At 37.2% G+C, this 18,311-nt stretch overlaps 1 protein-coding gene across 1 annotated transcript; it reads left to right on the top strand.

Moving 5' to 3' along the window:
• Window positions 1–1,568: 1,568 nt before the first annotated feature.
• LOC130728461 (protein ARABIDILLO 1) lies at window positions 1,569–18,083 on the top strand. Its single transcript, XM_057579950.1, has 13 exons — window positions 1,569–1,930; window positions 2,243–3,618; window positions 3,873–4,031; window positions 4,111–4,191; window positions 4,324–4,455; window positions 6,522–6,649; window positions 7,025–7,112; window positions 8,267–8,361; window positions 12,286–12,349; window positions 13,158–13,333; window positions 16,265–16,489; window positions 17,386–17,470; window positions 17,556–18,083. Exons 2-13 carry the CDS (start codon window positions 2,272–2,274, stop codon window positions 17,730–17,732), a joined length of 2,757 nt encoding a protein of 918 aa, XP_057435933.1. The 5' UTR covers window positions 1,569–1,930; window positions 2,243–2,271; the 3' UTR covers window positions 17,733–18,083.
• The last annotated feature ends 228 nt before the right edge of the window (window positions 18,084–18,311 follow it).

Below are 18,311 nucleotides of genomic sequence, written 5' to 3'. Positions count from 1 at the left end.
TATGACCAAACACTTGATATTATTAGAATTTTATCAGGCATTGTCCTATCAGACATAGTAATATCATACTTATATTATCAATATTTTTACTATACAACATACCAAACGAGCCACATAGATTTTTTTTTAGTAATGTTAAATAAGGACAAAATTTTTGGTCGAGGCATAATGGATAACTATATAATTAAAAGAGAGAAATCGTAATCAATTAAGTTCATGATCTAAAAATGTTGCATCAACCATTTCTAAGAAAAAATCACCCTGCACTCACATATTCGACTGCAATGCATTTCTTTCTAGAATAGTGTTGTATATCAGTCTTCCTTTCTAATTTGGTGGTGTTAAGCAACCACTTTCTTCTTAACGCTGTTTTAGACTCTCCTTTTATGTACCATTGGGTACATATGGTGCTTTCTCTCTTAACCTCCATGGATTCTTGCAATCTAAGGATGCATGCCTTAGTTCTAGCAGCAAGATGCTAAACCTATTTGGACCGATGACCCATCGCTTTTGCCAATATTTCCCATTCATGATCGGTTTCCTCCATCTCCAATTTTTGTTCCATTCAGGAGCAGACACAACACTTATTCTTAATCCAATCGGTTCGACTATTCGATTGGGACCGATTTTCCTAACTATGATTAGTCATAGAAATCAGATCCATTAATGAGTGTCGAAAAAACATAATGAAATAAAAGTGTAATTTAAAGTACCTTTGTCGGGGGTTTAAGAAGGTTTTGTGAAGTAGAGAGAGAGAGAGAGAGAGAGAGAGAGAGAGAGTAAACAATGATTATCATTTAGTAAGGCGTGGGTGAATGTGAAGCAGGTGGAAGGAGGGTCGGAAAATAATGCATGTTTTGATGAAAAGCATTGGTAGTGTGATAATTTATTTATTTTTGGATGATACAGCCTGAGAGCTATTAAAGAACTTACAGAAGACGACAAAATAATGACATACTTCGGTTACAAAAGGAAATGATGACCCCATATACTTATTCTCTCTTTCTCTCTCTCATGGGCTAGACACAACAATTCAAAATGGGGCACACTATTGTAGATACATGTTAAAGAAAGAAGTCACAAATACTAGTAGAGAGATACAAGTCTAAATAACTGGTCTCACGAAAGAGCTAAACAAAACCAGGAACTAAGAAAAGGATGCACATAATCTTTTTAGTGTTGCAGAGTATGCATGGCTGCAAAGGATATGAGCGGGAAAAGATAATAGAGTCTCACTTTAGGAATCCGGATATATAATGAGAAGATAATAGAAGCGTCTATAATGAGGATTATCATGATAAAAATCCAATAGCTAAAGGTAAAAATAGATCAAGAAAACTATACGTTAGTTTATTACGAGAGATCCAAAAATTAATGACTTTTTCATTAAATTTAATAATCACCGACATCGTGTGATTCTTATAGCCGACCTCTTGCAAGAAAAAGTTTTGGTTGTTGTTATATTTACAAGTTTGATAAAATGCTGTAAATCTTGGACTTGTGTGTGGGGGTTGGTCCATGATCTCTTCTCTCGATATATATATTTTGTATAAAATATGTAAAAACGCAATATAAATTATGCTTATTTTATGAGCTGTTGTTGTTTGTTCTCCTTCTCCACCCCATTGTTCTTCCCCTTCCTTCCTGCGTTTCTCTCAATGCCGTAATTCCCTTTGTGTCGCGAGATTGCATTACCAATTACCTTCCTCTTCTCCTTCAACTTGTTGCCTCACACACATGACCACAACGCATTTCAGAGTCTGGGTTGTTTCCCAATGAATTTCCCTTTCTCTTTCTCTCCACACCACCCCATTCAACCAGCTTCTTCATCTTCACTCCCTTTTCTTTCTCAGGTTTTCTTCAAATTTCTGTTAGATGCAGCATCTGATTTGTGTTCTGAACATCCAAGAAACTTAGCCTGACTTCACAGGTTTGTGAAAAGAATGTTTTTTTGGTTCTGTTTCTGTGTTCTTACCTTGATATCAATTCTGGGTATTGTCTGTTTTTTTGTATCTGGGGTTGGGTTGTTTTGTGTTGTGAGTTTTCAGCACTGTGTTGTCTTGTTGCAATTTGATAACTTTGATGAAGGACTAGGGTTTTTTTTTTGGGTTCAAAAGGTGTTTATATTTTGGTGGGTTGTATTGTTTTTACAATGTTTATTGGATTTGAGTGTTTAAGGTTGTTGTCTTGGTGAATTGTTTCAGTGGTTTTGAGATTTGGGTTTTTGTGTTTGAATGTGCAGGTGTATGTTTTGCTGTGGTTTTGGTAGCAATGAGTCGTAGAGTGAGGAGGAAGGTGGCAAAGAAAGGCAAAGGGAATGAGGTGGTGTCCATTCCTGAAATTCAAGGAGAGGTTTTGGATTTGGAAAGCCAAGGAATTGTTGAGTGGAGGGGCTTACCTGATGATACAGTGATTCAGCTGTTGTCATGTTTGAGCTATCGAGACCGAGCTAGCTTTTCATCAAGTTGTAGGACATGGAGGTCTCTTGGTAGCTCCCCATGTTTGTGGACTTCTCTTGATCTTCGTTCCCACAAGTTTGATCCCAGCACGGCATCTTCACTTGCTTCAAGATGTGTGCATCTTCAAAAGCTTAGGTTTCGCGGGGCGGAGTCCGCTGACGCTATTATTCATCTTCGAGCTGGGAACTTGCGTGAATTAAGCGGCGACTATTGCAGGAAGATTACTGATGCTACTCTTTCAGTGATTGCGGCTCGGCATGAGTTACTTGAGAGTCTTCAGCTTGGACCTGATTTCTGTGAGAGAATAAGTAGCGATGCTATTAGAGCTATAGCTCATTGCTGTCCTAGATTGAACAAACTTAGGCTCTCTGGCATTAGGGATGTAAATGCGGATGCTATTAATGCCTTGGCTAATCATTGTCCTAAGTTGACTGATATTGGGTTCATTGACTGCCTTAACGTTGATGAGGTTGCTTTGGGAAATGTGTCGACAATTCGTTTCCTTTCCGTTGCCGGGATGTCAAGTATGAAGTGGGGTGTGGTTTCCCATCTTTGGCATAAACTTCCTAACCTGGTTGGGTTAGATGTTTCAAGAACTGATATTGGTCCATCTGCTGTTTTAAGATTGTTATCCTCATCACAGAGTTTGAGGGTTTTGATTGCTCTGAATTGTCCTATCCTTGAAGAAGACACTAGCTTCTGTGCTACTAAGTATAAAAACAAGTTACTAATTTCCGTTTCTACTGATATTTTTAAAGGACTAGCTTCTTTATTTTTTGATAATACCAAGAGTGGAAAGAATGTGTTTTTGGACTGGAGGAATTTGAAGAATAATGATAAGGACCTTAATGAAATTATACCCTGGCTTGAATGGATGCTATCCCATACGCTTTTGCGTTCTGCTGAGACCCCTCAACAGGGTCTTGATAATTTTTGGATTGAACAAGGTGGGTTGCTCTTGCTTAGTCTAATGCAGAGTTCTCAAGAGGATGTTCAGGAAAGGGCAGCCACGGGTCTTGCAACTTTTGTTGTAATTGATGATGAAAATGCTAGCATAGATTGTGGAAGGGCTGAAGCAATTATGCGAGAGGGTGGCATACGCCTCCTTCTTGGCCTGGCAAAATCTTGGAGGGAAGGACTTCAGTCTGAGGCAGCTAAGGTATTCTCTCTTCCCATTTGTGTGCATATGATCTATTGGTCATCTCTAGTCATGTTTACTAGTACATATTATAAGATAAATTGATTTTTATTTGTTGATGTCCTCTTGATAGCAGATGCTTTTTACAAGCATAACGGTGGTGCAATTTATTGTACTGTCTGATGCCTTTGAATGTTTTGCTCAAATCTGACCAAAGAAAATCCTGACCTAACCAATGCCTGTGTACCTGTTCTCTGAACTTTCTTAATTTGTAGGCCATTGCAAATTTGTCCGTCAATGCCAATGTCGCCAAAGCTGTTGCAGAAGAGGGTGGGATTGAGATTCTCGCTAGTTTGGCCAGGTCAACAAACAAATTGGTGGCTGAAGAGGCTGCTGGAGGGTTATGGAATCTCTCTGTTGGAGAGGAGCACAAGGTCAAATTTAGTATCTGATTTCCCCCTGAAATTTAATGCTCAAATTTTAACGTATAACTGATGGAGCCTTCTATCATAGGGCGCCATTGCTGAGGCTGGTGGAATAAAAGCTTTAGTGGAACTTATATTCAAGTGGTCTTCTAGTGGAGATGGAGTTTTAGTAAGTTTCTTTTATTTATGGCTATGAGCATGTTAAGTATGCTATATATTGCTTCTTATTTATAAGTAATGGGAGTTGCTGTTTTTGCAATGCATATAGCAGTTGGTTGACAACTTATATTTTGCGTTTCAGGAACGTGCAGCTGGTGCATTGGCTAATTTGGCAGCTGATGACAAGTGTAGCACAGAGGTTGCACTGGCTGGAGGTGTACATGCTCTAGTAATGCTTGCTCGTAAGTGCCAATTTGAGGGAGTGCAAGAGCAGGTATACTGCTTTCTGTTATTTGGTTATCATGTCATCTATATCAGTTACGAAAACCTTTGAAGCTACTTTATTAGGTAGATAATACCTGCCAATTGAAAATTGAGACTCTTGATAGTTGCTCGAATATGTTTTATAATTGTGTTCATGATTGATAATTGTTATTTCCTTTTTCGGGCAGCCTCAAGGGGTGGGGTGCTGCAAGATTGTGTGAATGGTTATTTCATCTTTTTTGCTTCTATCGGAAGGCTCATCAATGCCTAAGTCTCTTTGACATTGGTGGTGCTATCACATTACAGGGGGGTTTACTTGCATCTAGTATGTCAGTCCAATTCTTGATTCCGTTGTTGGACTTCTGGACTAATTTTCTATCATGTCTTTCCTGTTCTAGATCGATAATGATGTGACAGATAAGTGGAATAAGAATCTCGATCGATTATTTCTATATGCAGTTCTCAAGATAATGTTTGGATTTTCATTTTTCTTTCTGCTAATTTTGAACCATTGATCACACCTATTGTTACCAAATTGTCCTTACCCCCCTGTTAATGGCGATCTGGGATGTGCATCCCAGTTCGTAGTGCGTTCGCGTACCTGTTCACTTGGGAGCGCAGATTGGAATACACTCTGCTTTGAGAAACCATAGAGAAATTTGCCACCGCCATTCCTGTCTTCACATCCAAGTCCAAAGATTCTTCAATCTTTCAGTTCAGACTTCAGAGTCAACCATAATAATGACCTAAAACCTGCCCACTTGCTCCGGTCCTACGTCATGCTTAGTGGCAAAGAGGTCCCCAACAAGAAGGAGATTCTACTCTGCATTCTGCAGCCAAAATGATTAAAGAGTGTGGGTTGAGACTTTGTTTTTAGCAGTAGAAATAAGGAGAAGAAAATGTGAAGATGAAAAAGGGAACAAGAGGGGGAAGAAGGGGAGATGCTGTATTACATCTGAGAAAGGAGGATTAAGTGGGAGGAGAGGTTTATGCGATAGTGATAAAGGAAAATAATTAATTTGTTCAATGATATTAGTCTTGTGACGTTTACCAGGTCATTGGGAAGGGAAAAAATAGCTCTCAATAAATGAGAGCATTAAAAGAGCAAAAGGAATAATGACATTTATTCATTATTAACATGTAAAAATATATATTATGTACAGTGTTTTCAACCCGGGTAGTGGCGCGTAGCGGCCAACCACAAAAACACTATAGCGGTATAACGACTAGAGATATATGACCAAATACGTGTTTATAGAGGGTAGAGCAACCATCACCCCTAAGCTAGCTTTTGGGGTAGAATTAGGCCTAATCCAAATTCTAAGAAGGTATAAGAGTCTATCCTAAATCCGTTTATTGGAGACCTCACGGCACCTTTTCAAGGACAGCACAGGGATTCAAGCACAAGGATAGAATCACGCTGTGATTATGCTGCGAAGGCTGCAATTCAGGCTGCGATTGCACACGTGACAGGCCGCGATGCTGAAGCGCTTCGCTACAGCCCCTTCCGTCGCGGACGGCAGCCGCTCTGCCGCTATAGCATGCTATTCACATCCCTGATTATTTTATGATGTAATTACATTAAGAGCTTACCAATTAATATTTTGAAACTTACCATGAGCACAAATATTGTAGCAACTAAGTACATGCTGTATACCTTATATTTTATGTAGTAGTGTACCGTCTGTCCGTACCGAATAGAATTGCGTATTGGTAAGTATGGTCACAGCTCACCAAGGTCTATAGTTTTCTTATTTATGTCGCGAGGAAAAGATTGGTATTGAATATGTTGTTTTGATTTTGATGGAAATGTGGTCTACATTGTGGCTTATTTTGGTTGCTGTTCATGGCCATATGGGCACAACATGGACGTCCTAGTTGTGATATGGAAAATTTAGACAATGACAATGTTGATCTAGCTAAGGATTTTCTTGGTTACAATTAGTACAGATGCATTATATTTTAACTTAAATTTTGATTCTTCAGTTGTATGCGTATTAAATTCTTGTCCTTTCCGTTAAGGGAATGTAAGTTAATTGGTGTGGAATAATTAACATCACTAATCTTAAACATTAGGCTGCTCGCGCATTGGCTAATTTAGCTGCTCATGGAGATAGCAACAGTAACAATGCTGCTGTGGGAAGAGAAGCAGGTGCTCTTGAGGCACTTGTTCAACTTACGCGTTCTCCCCATGAGGGTGTCAGGTAATCTACTAGTTATTTAATGTATGTGGTTGTTGAAAATTTAAGTATAAGTGATGAGTTTTTGTATTGATCAGGAATGGGTTAACGGGTTAAGTGAGGACCTCAAAGTGAAAAAGCTCAGACACATACTTTTTTAGGTTTTAAGTCAAGATGTATTATCAAGCTTATATTAAGATTTTTTGCTTAGCCCATTGATGTTTGTCCTGTAATTTTTGGCCCCTTAATTGCTTAAAAAGTTGTATCAGAGCCATATCAGAGCCATGTTGGTTCATGATATTGCATAAGAGCACCTGTTACCTTTGGCCTGTACTCTTGTACCTGCAAGAACATACATTCATTTCTCTCTTAATTTGACTTTATGTCATAATTTAACAGGCAAGAAGCTGCTGGTGCACTTTGGAATTTGTCATTTGATGATAGAAATCGAGAGTCCATTGCAGCAGCTGGTGGAGTTCAGGCACTGGTATGTATTGTATCATGTTTACATCACTTTATCTTTAATTGAAAAAATAATAGTATTATTAGAAATCTTTTAAAAGAAAACACGAAGCTGAGAAAGGAAAAAGAAAAGGATGAACCTGCGCTAGAAACCAGAAAATTGTCCCAACCTATAGGGCACAAATTATGAGAAGAGGGTACTCTTGGTGTGAGAAATTGAAAACTGATTTTAAGTAAGATTTCTCACTATATAGCAATATGATCCTTATGTTTGCTTTTGGCCAACAATAGTTTTGGTTTAACTACATCATTGTATTTACACAGCTTTACTTAGAAACCTCACATAAGACTAATTAAATGTGATTTGGGATATAGTCAATTTTTTTTTGTTAAAACAAAGTTCTATGAAAATTCTGACTGATATATCACTTCATCATATGTAAAATAAACCAATTTCCCTTTTTTTGTTTTGAATCAGTTAGTCCATCAATTTCTAAAATTGTTTTAACCAACCAAGGAATACTTTTTTTGCTTATTATTTAACTGCGAATATATGATTTTGCAGCAACTTGTTTCTATTGATTTTTGAGAACTTGGGCTTCTCAAAACTGTATTAGTAGTAATTTTGTAAAAAATAGTAACCCTTTTAAGGTTTCGCTAATGATATGATGAATTTGCCAAAACACTGGAAATAGAATTCGATCTTTCATAATTTACCCAATTATAGTTTGGCAGATTTGAGAATTACTTTTGGATCAATATGATCCCTTTGTAACCTTAATTTTGAATGGATATATAAGTGTTAATTTAAATGGATTTTTTATGCCTTCAAAGAAATTTGAGGTTAATCCATTTTTAGGGATCAAGTTTCAATCATAAATGTGGAATAAGATTTTTAAAATGCATTCTTATTATTGATTTATGATAAATAATTAATTTGCTACTGTTAGTCATGCTTTGGTTTAATAATATTTGTAGAGATTATGGATTCATATTTCCCAACCATTTTCAATTTTATTTGGCAGCTAATAAGTAGTTTCTATTTTGATGAATGAAATTATTTTTCCCTTTTTGAAGAAAAACAATTTTTTTATGGGTCTCATAAACTAATGTGCCACATCATTTTTTTTAGGAAACTGGGAAGTCTAATTTTTGATGCTTTATCATTGGTTTATGTAGGTTGCTCTAGCCCAATCTTGTTCTAATGCCTCCCCTGGACTTCAAGAGAGGGCTGCTGGAGCTCTCTGGGGACTGTCAGTTTCTGAAGTCAATAGGTACTTATAGGAGTTCCATTTTATATTTTATCCTCATAATTCCTTTTATATTCTATCCTTCATTATATTTCTCTTGTGAATCTTGATTTGTAAGATATTTTTAATAACTCTTATCATATACGATGGAGTGTTGGAGTAGACCATTGATTGACTGGATCTGGAGAGTGAGGATTCTTTTTATGACTGATTGATTGCATTATTTTAGAGTATAACTTATCAGTTTTTGTATTTAGATGGGAATATTGTATTGATCTCTGCCTTGCTATGTTCCCTTTCATTTATCTTTTTCTATGATCTCATATGGTCCATAGAACCTTGGGCTAAGCTTCTGGTTCATTCTTTTGGCTTAGTTCTTGAGTTTGTAGGGTTGTATCTTCCGATAAACCATATCTTCAACCTCGAATTGGACGTCCCTTCTATGTTTATTTGCCTGCTGCTGCATTTGATTCTTTGCTTTCACCAATTGTTCCCTGAGTTCTTTCAGCATTACATTTCTTTCTGATGGTAGCCTACTTGACTGAACAGAGAGAGCTGGAGTTTTTTCTCTTCTTATTCCTTTTTCATCCCCATCCACTAATAACAACAGATGATGTTTGAGTTTGCACACATGTTCCCTTCCCCAATTTTCTCCACATTAGAAACACAACCCTTTCGTACTCCTCTCTTGCAATTCAGCCCAGGAGAGCCGTTTCCACCTGTTCCCTTCTGTTTGAAACTAGGGTCCATTGTAGATTTTGTTCCTGGCTCAGGAACTGTGTTGCTTGTTCGGCTTTTAAAGGTTCAGCTAGTGTTACTGATTTGGAATAAGAGTACCCCTTCTTTCCTGCCTCGTTTGTCTTCTTCCCAGCCCCACTCTCTATAGATATCAATGCTCTTCTCTTCCAAGAGTAAAGCTCGATCCATAAATTGACAGAGATCAGTGGGATATCATTTTAATTCAGTCCTTACCTCCTCCCTTCATTCAAGATAATTCCCTTAAGCATCGCCCAATCAATGTTTCTTAATGGTGCAACTACCAACTCAAACTGTTCTCTCTACTTAATTACGCTTCCCACTTGTGAACACTCAGCTATGATCCAACAGGATTTTGGACTAATCTTGGTTGGAACCTTCTGATTACAGCTTCTTTGAAGTTTCTCCAATTCTTCCCCGTTGCCTGATCATCCCACCATTGGAACCAGTTTAAAGGTCTGTCCTCCAACATCTCTACTATTATTTATAACATCTCCTTCTCCAAGATTCCATTTAAACGGAAATAAGGCTCCACCCTCACGATCCAATCGTAAGTGTCACTGCCATTGAATTCAGGAATTTCAACCTTACGCCTTGTCAAAGCTCTCATTCATGAAACCGTTCTTCATTTTCATACCTTCCTGTTAGGGTTCTAAATTAGAGTCAGTGGGCTTGGGTTTGGTTTTATCTGTTTGCTTTTGTTATTTACTTTGGTATTGAGTTAGCTTTTATTATTTGAGTTGGGCCTATGTTGAGCCAGTGCCATTTACTTAGTAAGGTTAGTAGGGTTAGTTTATCATAAATAGGAGTACTCTCCTTAGGTTAGAGTATAAATTGAGTAATAGAGTTTGTTGAGGGATTTCCCTTGGAAGGGTTTCATGCTCGGAAAGAAGGTACTTCTTCTTGTGAATCCATTAGGATTGCTTTCATATCCCTCCTTCTTTATCTCTTCTCTTTCTCTCTTATTTTATTTTCCAGTTTATATAATAAAAAATACCAAAAATACTTCCTATTCCCCTTCCTTTATCTTGTTGGTTGTTAGGATTCCACAATCCTGACACTTACATTGTGTAGCGACTCCCTGTATCTGCTGTCTGAGCTACTTGATTCCGATCGTCATGAATGGCTCTGCTCGTGCATTGTCCTACCCTTGGGCTTTCCACCTTCCATCAAAATCTGATGCAATTCTCCAAATTGTAGATGAGTCTCACATCGCATTTCCTGAACGAGACGCTTCAGGTTGTCCCCTATTGAATGCGTAGTTACCATATAAGCTCCCTGAACCGGGAGCTTTTGATACCTAAATGATAGGTACCAGAGAATTTAGAACAATTGAAGAAAGAAAGTGCTTGATGCAGGAGCAGATTAATTAGGAATTTATTATTTTTAGTATTTTTAAATATATTTAGGATCTATTCGGAATCTATTTTGTTTTTAATTAAGTTTAGGATCAATTTGTTTGGATTTGTTATTTTTAATTACATTCTAATTGAGTTTAGGATCTTTTAGTTAGGATTTTCTTTATTTTTAGTTTCATTAGGGTTTTCCTATTTCTCTATTTAAGCACTTGTAAGGCAATAGCCTATTCAGTTTTTGATTGATAATAAAATTCAAGAGTTTTCTCTTCTTCTCTGGTGGATTCCAGTGTATTTTCTAGGGTTTTAGCACTGGCTAACTCCTTTTCTGGTGGATTCCAGAAACCTTCTTTTTAGGATTTGCGCTTGCAATCCTAGTACGACTTCCGCTGTATCAGTGCTTCTGTATTAAAGTATCCTGGGTCTGGGTATAACTCCAGAATCCCAATGTATTAGCAAAAACAACTAAAGAAAGTGCCCTATTGAATGCGTAGTTACCTTACTATATAAGCTCCCTGAGCCGGGAGCTTTTGATACCTAAATGATAGGTACCAGAGAATTTAGAATTATTGAAGAAAGAAAGTGCTTCTGTGTTAAAGTATCCTGGGTCTGGGTATAGCTCCAGAATCCCAATGTATTAGCAAAAACAACTATATTAACAAGAAAATAGGAAACAAGGTTATTTCGAGAGTGCCTAATCTCTCAAGAATTCCCACCCAAGTTCTGCCAACCTCTTCTATCGCTCCATATATGTTTTTACCCCCTGATTCTCTGTCTTTCCTACTCACCTGGTAACCTCACACACTTCTCACTCCCTGGCACCTCCCCAAGGCAGTTAGTGCCTAGTCTATTAGATAGTATCAGGTGCATCGCACCTCTTCCTCCTTTCATAGACTAGTAATATTGGGCCAATTACTAGCAACTGAGTCTGCATCATAGACATTTTGGAAAACCCTAGTGAAGTCGTTCTTTCACGGTCACTGTTACTGTTTTGCAATTTTTTTCTTCTTCAAAACTAGTCCTTCTAGATGTCCTTTAGGATCCTTCCGTCTATAAACTTATTAGGAGCCAACAAAGACCAACCTTGTTTTCTTTATTGAAGCATGTGCATTAGAATAGGTAAACCTGTTATTTAGAGTAAGCCTCAACTATATACGAGAAGCTTGTATTATACTCAGATTAATTCAATCAATATAAATAAGTTTTTCTCTTCTCTCTTAAACTTAACACTCTTCATAAGCCTATTGACATTTGTCCTTTGGCCACGACTAGCATGAGCTTTAAATTTCAATTCTTTATTTCCTCTGGTGCTGTTCCTAAGGATTTTTAAGTTATTGACTTTGGTGCTACTGGACCGCATGACCTATAAATTATTGTTCAGTTTCATTGTTTATATGGTAGTTCATATCTAATGACTAGGGAGATCGAGATTTGTGTATTCCCTATTAGATTAAAATTTGTCCATGGAGTGAATTCATACTCGGTTTTTAGCAAATGCTTACTTTTCGTCCGCTTAAGAACATCATAGTAGTTTTGAACAAAATGACTGTGCCAAAAATAGAGGAAAAGAATGAGAGCATCTTTTCTTATCTACATCTCAGTTTCTCTAATACCATGGACGATTCTAGTTCAATGTGCCCTTTTAATGTTCTTTCCCCTCTTGTTGGCGTGTTCTGAAATATTCATGCTTTTATTGAAAGATTTACAATGATTTGTTTCTTTTATTTGCCTAATATATGGATTGAAATTTGCCACACTAGTGGTTACTCCTTAATTTCATTTTCTTCCTACTCTAGATTATGCTTATATTAACAAATGTTTGTCTTTATTTTCTTAGCATTGCCATTGGACAAGAAGGAGGTGTTGCACCTCTGATTGCACTGGCACGGTCTGAAGCAGAGGTAATCTATTTCTGTTTTGTCCAATGTCTATGGATATGTTTATTCAATCAGTGCTAGACAACTGCCTAACAATGCCAATATATTATCTCATTTGGTGGATTGATTAGTTCCTTTCTGATATTATTGTTAGCATTTATTTTAGCTGCTTTGGAGCAGCTGTCCTCACTTGTCCTCACTTGTTTTGGTGTCTTCCGCAAGACTTTTTCTTTTTGGGTTTGTATTAATAGTTGTTCATACAATGATTTAGTAATTGATTAAATACCGCACTAATGGGCCTGGCTGTCTGGCTTAAGTAAGTGGTTAAACATACATAACTTAAAATTTATGCTAGCTAATAGTCTGTTGTCAGTCTTCCTTTGGCTTTTAAGAAAGTGACTTCTATATGGTATGCTGAAAAGTTTAGTTGACTTCTCACAGTTTCAAAAATTCTTAAGATAAATAGTAAACTCTTCCCCACCCGAAGTTCATAGAAAGAATAACATAACTGATGACTTTGGTGGAATACACATATATAAGCATGTAACCATTATGCCAAAAGCCTAAATCTCCGTGTTTGTGGTGCATCTTTTAATGCATTATGGGGTGCCATATGAATATCTGGCTTTGCTTTATAATTCAATGTTTCGTAATGTAGCCCTCCTACGGGTAATAGTTTGGGTATTCTAGTGTGTAGGTTCTGGCCCCTTCATATGGTCCCAAAAAATTTCTCATCTCACTTTTTATGTTTTTTGTCTGTATATCCTTTTAAAATCTATAGTTTTTTATATATGTTAGTGTTAATAAAATCCAAGCCACTTTCCACTTTCAGGACGTTCATGAAACTGCTGCTGGAGCACTATGGAATCTTGCTTACAACCCTGGTAATGCTCTACGAATAGTGGAGGAAGGTGGAGTAACTGCCCTTGTCGATCTCTGTTCTACATCAGTATCGAAAATGGCACGATTTATGGCTGCATTGGCATTGTCTTATATGTTCGATGGGAGGTAATTCAGTTGGTTAAAACCTGCACTATGACCCTGTTTTGTTTCTTCTCACATTGTTTCTTATTCATTTGATTGTCGTCTTTTATTGAAGATTAGAGTTCAACTGATCACTTATTGTGGTAAAGTAGTTTAGTATAGAACTTGTTTGTAGGAAGAGTCATGTAGAAAGAACAATTCTTGCATGAGCACAATGCCTGTTAGGAAAAACCAATCATAATCTTAAGATAACATTTAAATAACTTCAGCACAAGCTTTCACGCCTTTTTATTATTACTTTAATTTATCTTGAACTTTTGGTTGGTTTAACTGCTCTAATCAAATATAGATAAAAAAACAAGTTTGGTCTTTTTTCTGTCTGTCTATTTTTTTTCCCCACTTTAACAAGGATAGATATGTAGGGTTCTCATAAGAATGACGAGTTAAAGAAAGGAAGAAAGATGAGAAAGAGAGATTTGGGGAAACTGTAATGGGATGCATCTGATGTATAACAGTCTCCTTGATAGATATATTACTAGGTTACTAATGAAGTACGATTTGTATACAAAGTATCAGAGACAAATACGTGTGGGCCAGGCCCGTACACTCTCAACAATGTAAATCTAACACATAACTCTGACTCGTAAGAATCACCCTGAAGTTGGAGCGTAGATATTTATCATGCCCAACTTCTACAAATGAAATTATTACGCATCCCACTGTTAGGTACCAGAGAAAAATAGAGAAGAAATGAACTGAAATGCTTTTGTATTGAAATTGTTCTGGAATTCTGGGATGAGCTCAGGTCCAATTTTGGGAATTACAATAAGAAGAAAGAAAACAAATATAAGGCAATTTTGAGAGTGCCTTTCTCTCCCAATTCCTAACAGTATTTCTGCTTACCCCTCCCTCTCACTCTACACGGTTATAGCCCCATACATTCTCTCTCATTCACACTCCTTTTGCCTACCCCACTCCCTATTTGAATATTGCCACGTCAGCAAGGCAGTAATATTACCTACTAGGGAGTATCACGGATATCCTTCCTCTTGCTCCTCTTGTGGGCCCTTGCAATTGGATCCCTAACATGCACTCAAGGGCTTTGTAAAAAAAATCTGCAAGATGCTTACCTGTCCTAACATTGGTAGTGATGTAGGAGCTTTTTAGGATATTTTTAGTATTTTAGTAATTTTATTTATTTGTGGTTGGGTCTTTTAATTTGTAAATTTTATTAACTTTTGATTAGGATCTTTTTTTTTTTTTTTTATATTAGGATCTTTTATTTTCAGAATAAGATCTTTTAATTTTAGAATAGAATATTTTTAGTTTCATTAGGGTTTTCCTATTTCTCTATTTAGGCACTTGTAAGGCATAGCCTATTTCAGTTTTTGATTATTAAAAAAACGATATTTCTCTCAAACTCTGGTGGATTCCAGTGTGATTTTTAGGGTTTTAGTGTTGGCTAATTCCCTTTCTGGTGGATTCCAGAAACCTATTTCTTTTAGGATTTGCGCTTGCAATCGTAGTACGACTTCCGCTGTATCAGGAAGTGGATATAAGGTTCTTTCGAAGTCTCTCCTGTATGAAAGTTTGGTTATCACACCATAGTTTCATCGGAGGTGTGCCCTCAAATTCCACCTCGCCATAAACCAAACCATAAACTTGAGTGTACCCTTTAGCCACAATATGGGCCTTCAATTGATCAATCTGTCCATCAGGGCCTACTTTTAACATTAAAGACCCAACGACAACCAACAACAGATTTCTCTGGCAGAAGAGGAACAAGCGCCCAGTTATTATTAGACTCCAAAACTGTCATCTCATCAATCATCGCTTGGCGCCAACCTCATGTCTATAGTGTTAGGAATAATAGTGGATGATTTGACAAAAACAAAAGCATAATATGTAGGGGACATGCATGAGAGAAAATTATAAATAGGGTGGGGATTACAAGTAGAAGATTACCTTTCCAGGGGCAATGGGCAACTCATTAGGATCTGAAGCAGGAGACGAGTCTAGAACATGAACTAAATCACAAGTCTCGACTGATGAGGGAACTGAGTCTCGGGGCTCATCTGATAGCGCACTTGTGGGTGACGCACATTAGTAATGTCATATCATTGTGGAACAAGATCCAGTGCTGATGTAGTGGAAGTGTCAGCTTGGGAAGAAATGACTGGAGCTGGTGATGTAGACATGTGAGGAATAGGTAAGACTAAAGCAAAGATATCCGGATCAAACTGTGGACCAGTTGTGTGGCAAAATAAGGTGTGTCTTCAAAGAAGGTGATGTATGCAGAAGTTTGGAACCTGTTTTTGGAAAGAGAGTAACACAGAAATCAAAGACGAAGAACTGCAAATCAAACAGCCCCAAAACACCTTTCAAACAGAAGAGCCACTAACTGCAGTGGGCTGAAGCAGAAAGGGTAGACCTCGAACACAGAAATGGACCACAAAAGTGGAATCTTGACTGAAACAAGCAGAACTAGATAAGTTGTCAGCGACGGTTAGAGGTGGCTGCCAGAGTTAGCATGATGGATTGTGGCGGCTGGTGGTGGTTGCTTCTGAAGAAACAACTGAAAAACCGATGGGTTAGGAAACCGAAGGAAGACTTTAATCAGATAGCTTCGGTACCTACTTGGATGAAATATTTTGATTGATTATACTATGAAACATAGTGCAATACATATACAAGAGTAGTCCCGTAAGTTTAGGAATAGCAATCACCTGAAATAAGGAAAGAATCTATCTATCCTAATTAAGGTAGTAAAAATACAATATACAAAATATATTTACTCCTTATTTACTCTATTTATGATATATCTTGACAGAGTGAATGTGTGAAGAAAATGAAAATGGACACTTTCCTGTGGTCAAATAAATGTTTAACCAATTAAACTTGATATAAAAAACAACTTAATGCGTATTATTTGAGCATTCACCACATCTTTTGCAGAATGGACGAATTTGCTTTAGCAGGCCTAATGTCGGAAAGTATTTCTAAGATAGCTGCGAGCTTGGATGGAGCTAGAAAGATGGCTTTGAAACATATTGAAACATTTGTCCATATGTTCTCTAACCAACAAGCATTTGCGGCTGCTGCTGCATCATCAGCGCCTGCAGCACTAGCACAAGTTACTGATGGTGCTCGTATTCAAGAAGCTGGACATCTAAGATGCAGGTTTTTCTTTCTTCTAATAATGGCAAAGGGCCTTTTTCATTACAGTTGCTCCTTATTACCTCATACTTTTGTTTAGTCATTTTTCCAATTGTACAAAGTGATTATCGCTGGTCGTTTGTATTCTTGATTTTAGCATAGGAATTTTATCTATTTATTTATTTATTCAATGCAATAGTTCATACAATTATTTTTTAACATTGCTATTCCTTTATCTGCTGCATTTGCTGAATACGGTGTTCAGCTTATATATTTAGTGCAAGCTTGTAGTGCATAATTTTGAAAAATCATCTTATTCTGAATCCAAGCTTCATAAAAAATTGGACAAAAAAGTCCAGTGGGGTAAATCTTTAGTACAAAATGGTAGTAATTGTTAGAAGTATGCATTTTTTCCCTTTTAGAATGTATTTTGATTTGATGAAAATGTTAACCTTTTAAATCTCCTGCATGTCTCATTCATGAACCGTTAAGATTGGAAGGGGTACATAATGTGTTATCACACAGTTATTATTTGATATTCTAATATATTTAAGCTCGCTATTTTTACAATATTTACTTCGCTAAAGCAAGGAGGTCAAATATAACTGTAGCTCATGCCTCTTGCAGTGTAATATCTGCAATCTGCATATATAAGGGATTATTATTGCCTCTAGAATATGGGTTAGGATTGTGTCATAGGCTCCTCTTGTGCTTTGCTCATTCGTATGTGTTGCATACTTGCAGTTGCAGAGAGACTGAACAGTTTCTTATAAATTTCTATTCTCTTTGATTTTTTTTTCCCAGTTTGTGTAAGGGGATTTCTCATGCTCCTATAGTTCTACTTTTCTTTACTCTCAAAGCAGTGATTTGTTCATTTTTGAGATATCTACCTTATTTTATTTTGATTGTTTGTTCCTCAGTGGTTCTGAAATTGGAAGATTTGTTACTATGCTCCGAAATCCATCACCTATACTGAAATCTTGTGCAGCATTTGCTCTTCTCCAGGTGACTGTAGCAACCAGCTTGCTTTTCATTCATATATTCAGTTTGGATTCTGACATTTCTTGTATGGCTGATCTTTCAATTGCAGTTCACAATCCCTGGTGGACGACATGCTGGGCACCATGCTAGCCTCATGCAGAATGCAGGTGCAGCAAGAGTTCTGCGTGGTGCAGCCGCTGCAGCGACTGCGCCACTTGAAGCGAAAATCTTCGCCAGAATTGTTCTTCGCAATCTTGAGTATCACCAGATAGAACATACAAAGTAGATCATTGCATCTGTCCTTCACAGACATCTTTCTTCAAAACATTTTGGACTTGTGATATTTCACATATACATAGCTGTCAAAGGTGCCAAAAACACCGCATGTGGCCCTTGATGTAAGGGAAGCAAGTTATAAATTCCCTTATCTTCCATCTGTTGGAACTGCTTATTGAACTGTTTATTCTGAGATGGACTTGTTACCCTCTCTGTTTTCCATATCAAGGCTGCAGCAGATAGGTAAATTGGTATAAATTGTATTGCCTTGATGTTTTTTACCCTTTGTATTATTTTTATGTACCCTGTATAATTATAAGTTTAGACATATTTTTGAGACTAAATGCTTGGTTCCCTTCAATTACCGGAGTGCATTTGGAGGTCTAAGGTCCCCATAGCTTGTTTCGATCTCCTGTTTTGATTGTGGCTTATGATGGCATTGAGTTGGGGACCTGCAAAAGGCACTCTTGCTTAAGCTAACGAGTATTTTCAGAGTGATAGTAGGGTCAGTAATGTGCAGTTGGCGAATTGTATCATTCAATGTTTATAGGGACAAGTAAACCACAATTTGTGCTTGAACTATACTCCC

This window comes from Lotus japonicus, chromosome 1 (assembly GCF_012489685.1).
Source record: "Lotus japonicus ecotype B-129 chromosome 1, LjGifu_v1.2".
NCBI lineage: Eukaryota > Viridiplantae > Streptophyta > Magnoliopsida > Fabales > Fabaceae > Lotus > Lotus japonicus.
The sequence above is the reverse complement of the archived record's forward strand: the minus strand, read 5'-3'. Positions and strand labels throughout refer to the sequence as shown.

Bases quoted from the DNA above. Each gene is read 5' to 3' on its own strand.
- LOC130728461 (XM_057579950.1), top strand. From the start codon at position 2,272: ATGAGTCGTAGAGTGAGGAGGAAGGTGGCAAAGAAAGGCAAAGGGAAT. The intron at 4,032-4,110 runs GTCAAATTTAGT...CTTCTATCATAG, and splicing joins CTGTTGGAGAGGAGCACAAG to GGCGCCATTGCTGAGGCTGG. The intron at 4,456-6,521 runs GTATACTGCTTT...CTTAAACATTAG, and splicing joins TTGAGGGAGTGCAAGAGCAG to GCTGCTCGCGCATTGGCTAA.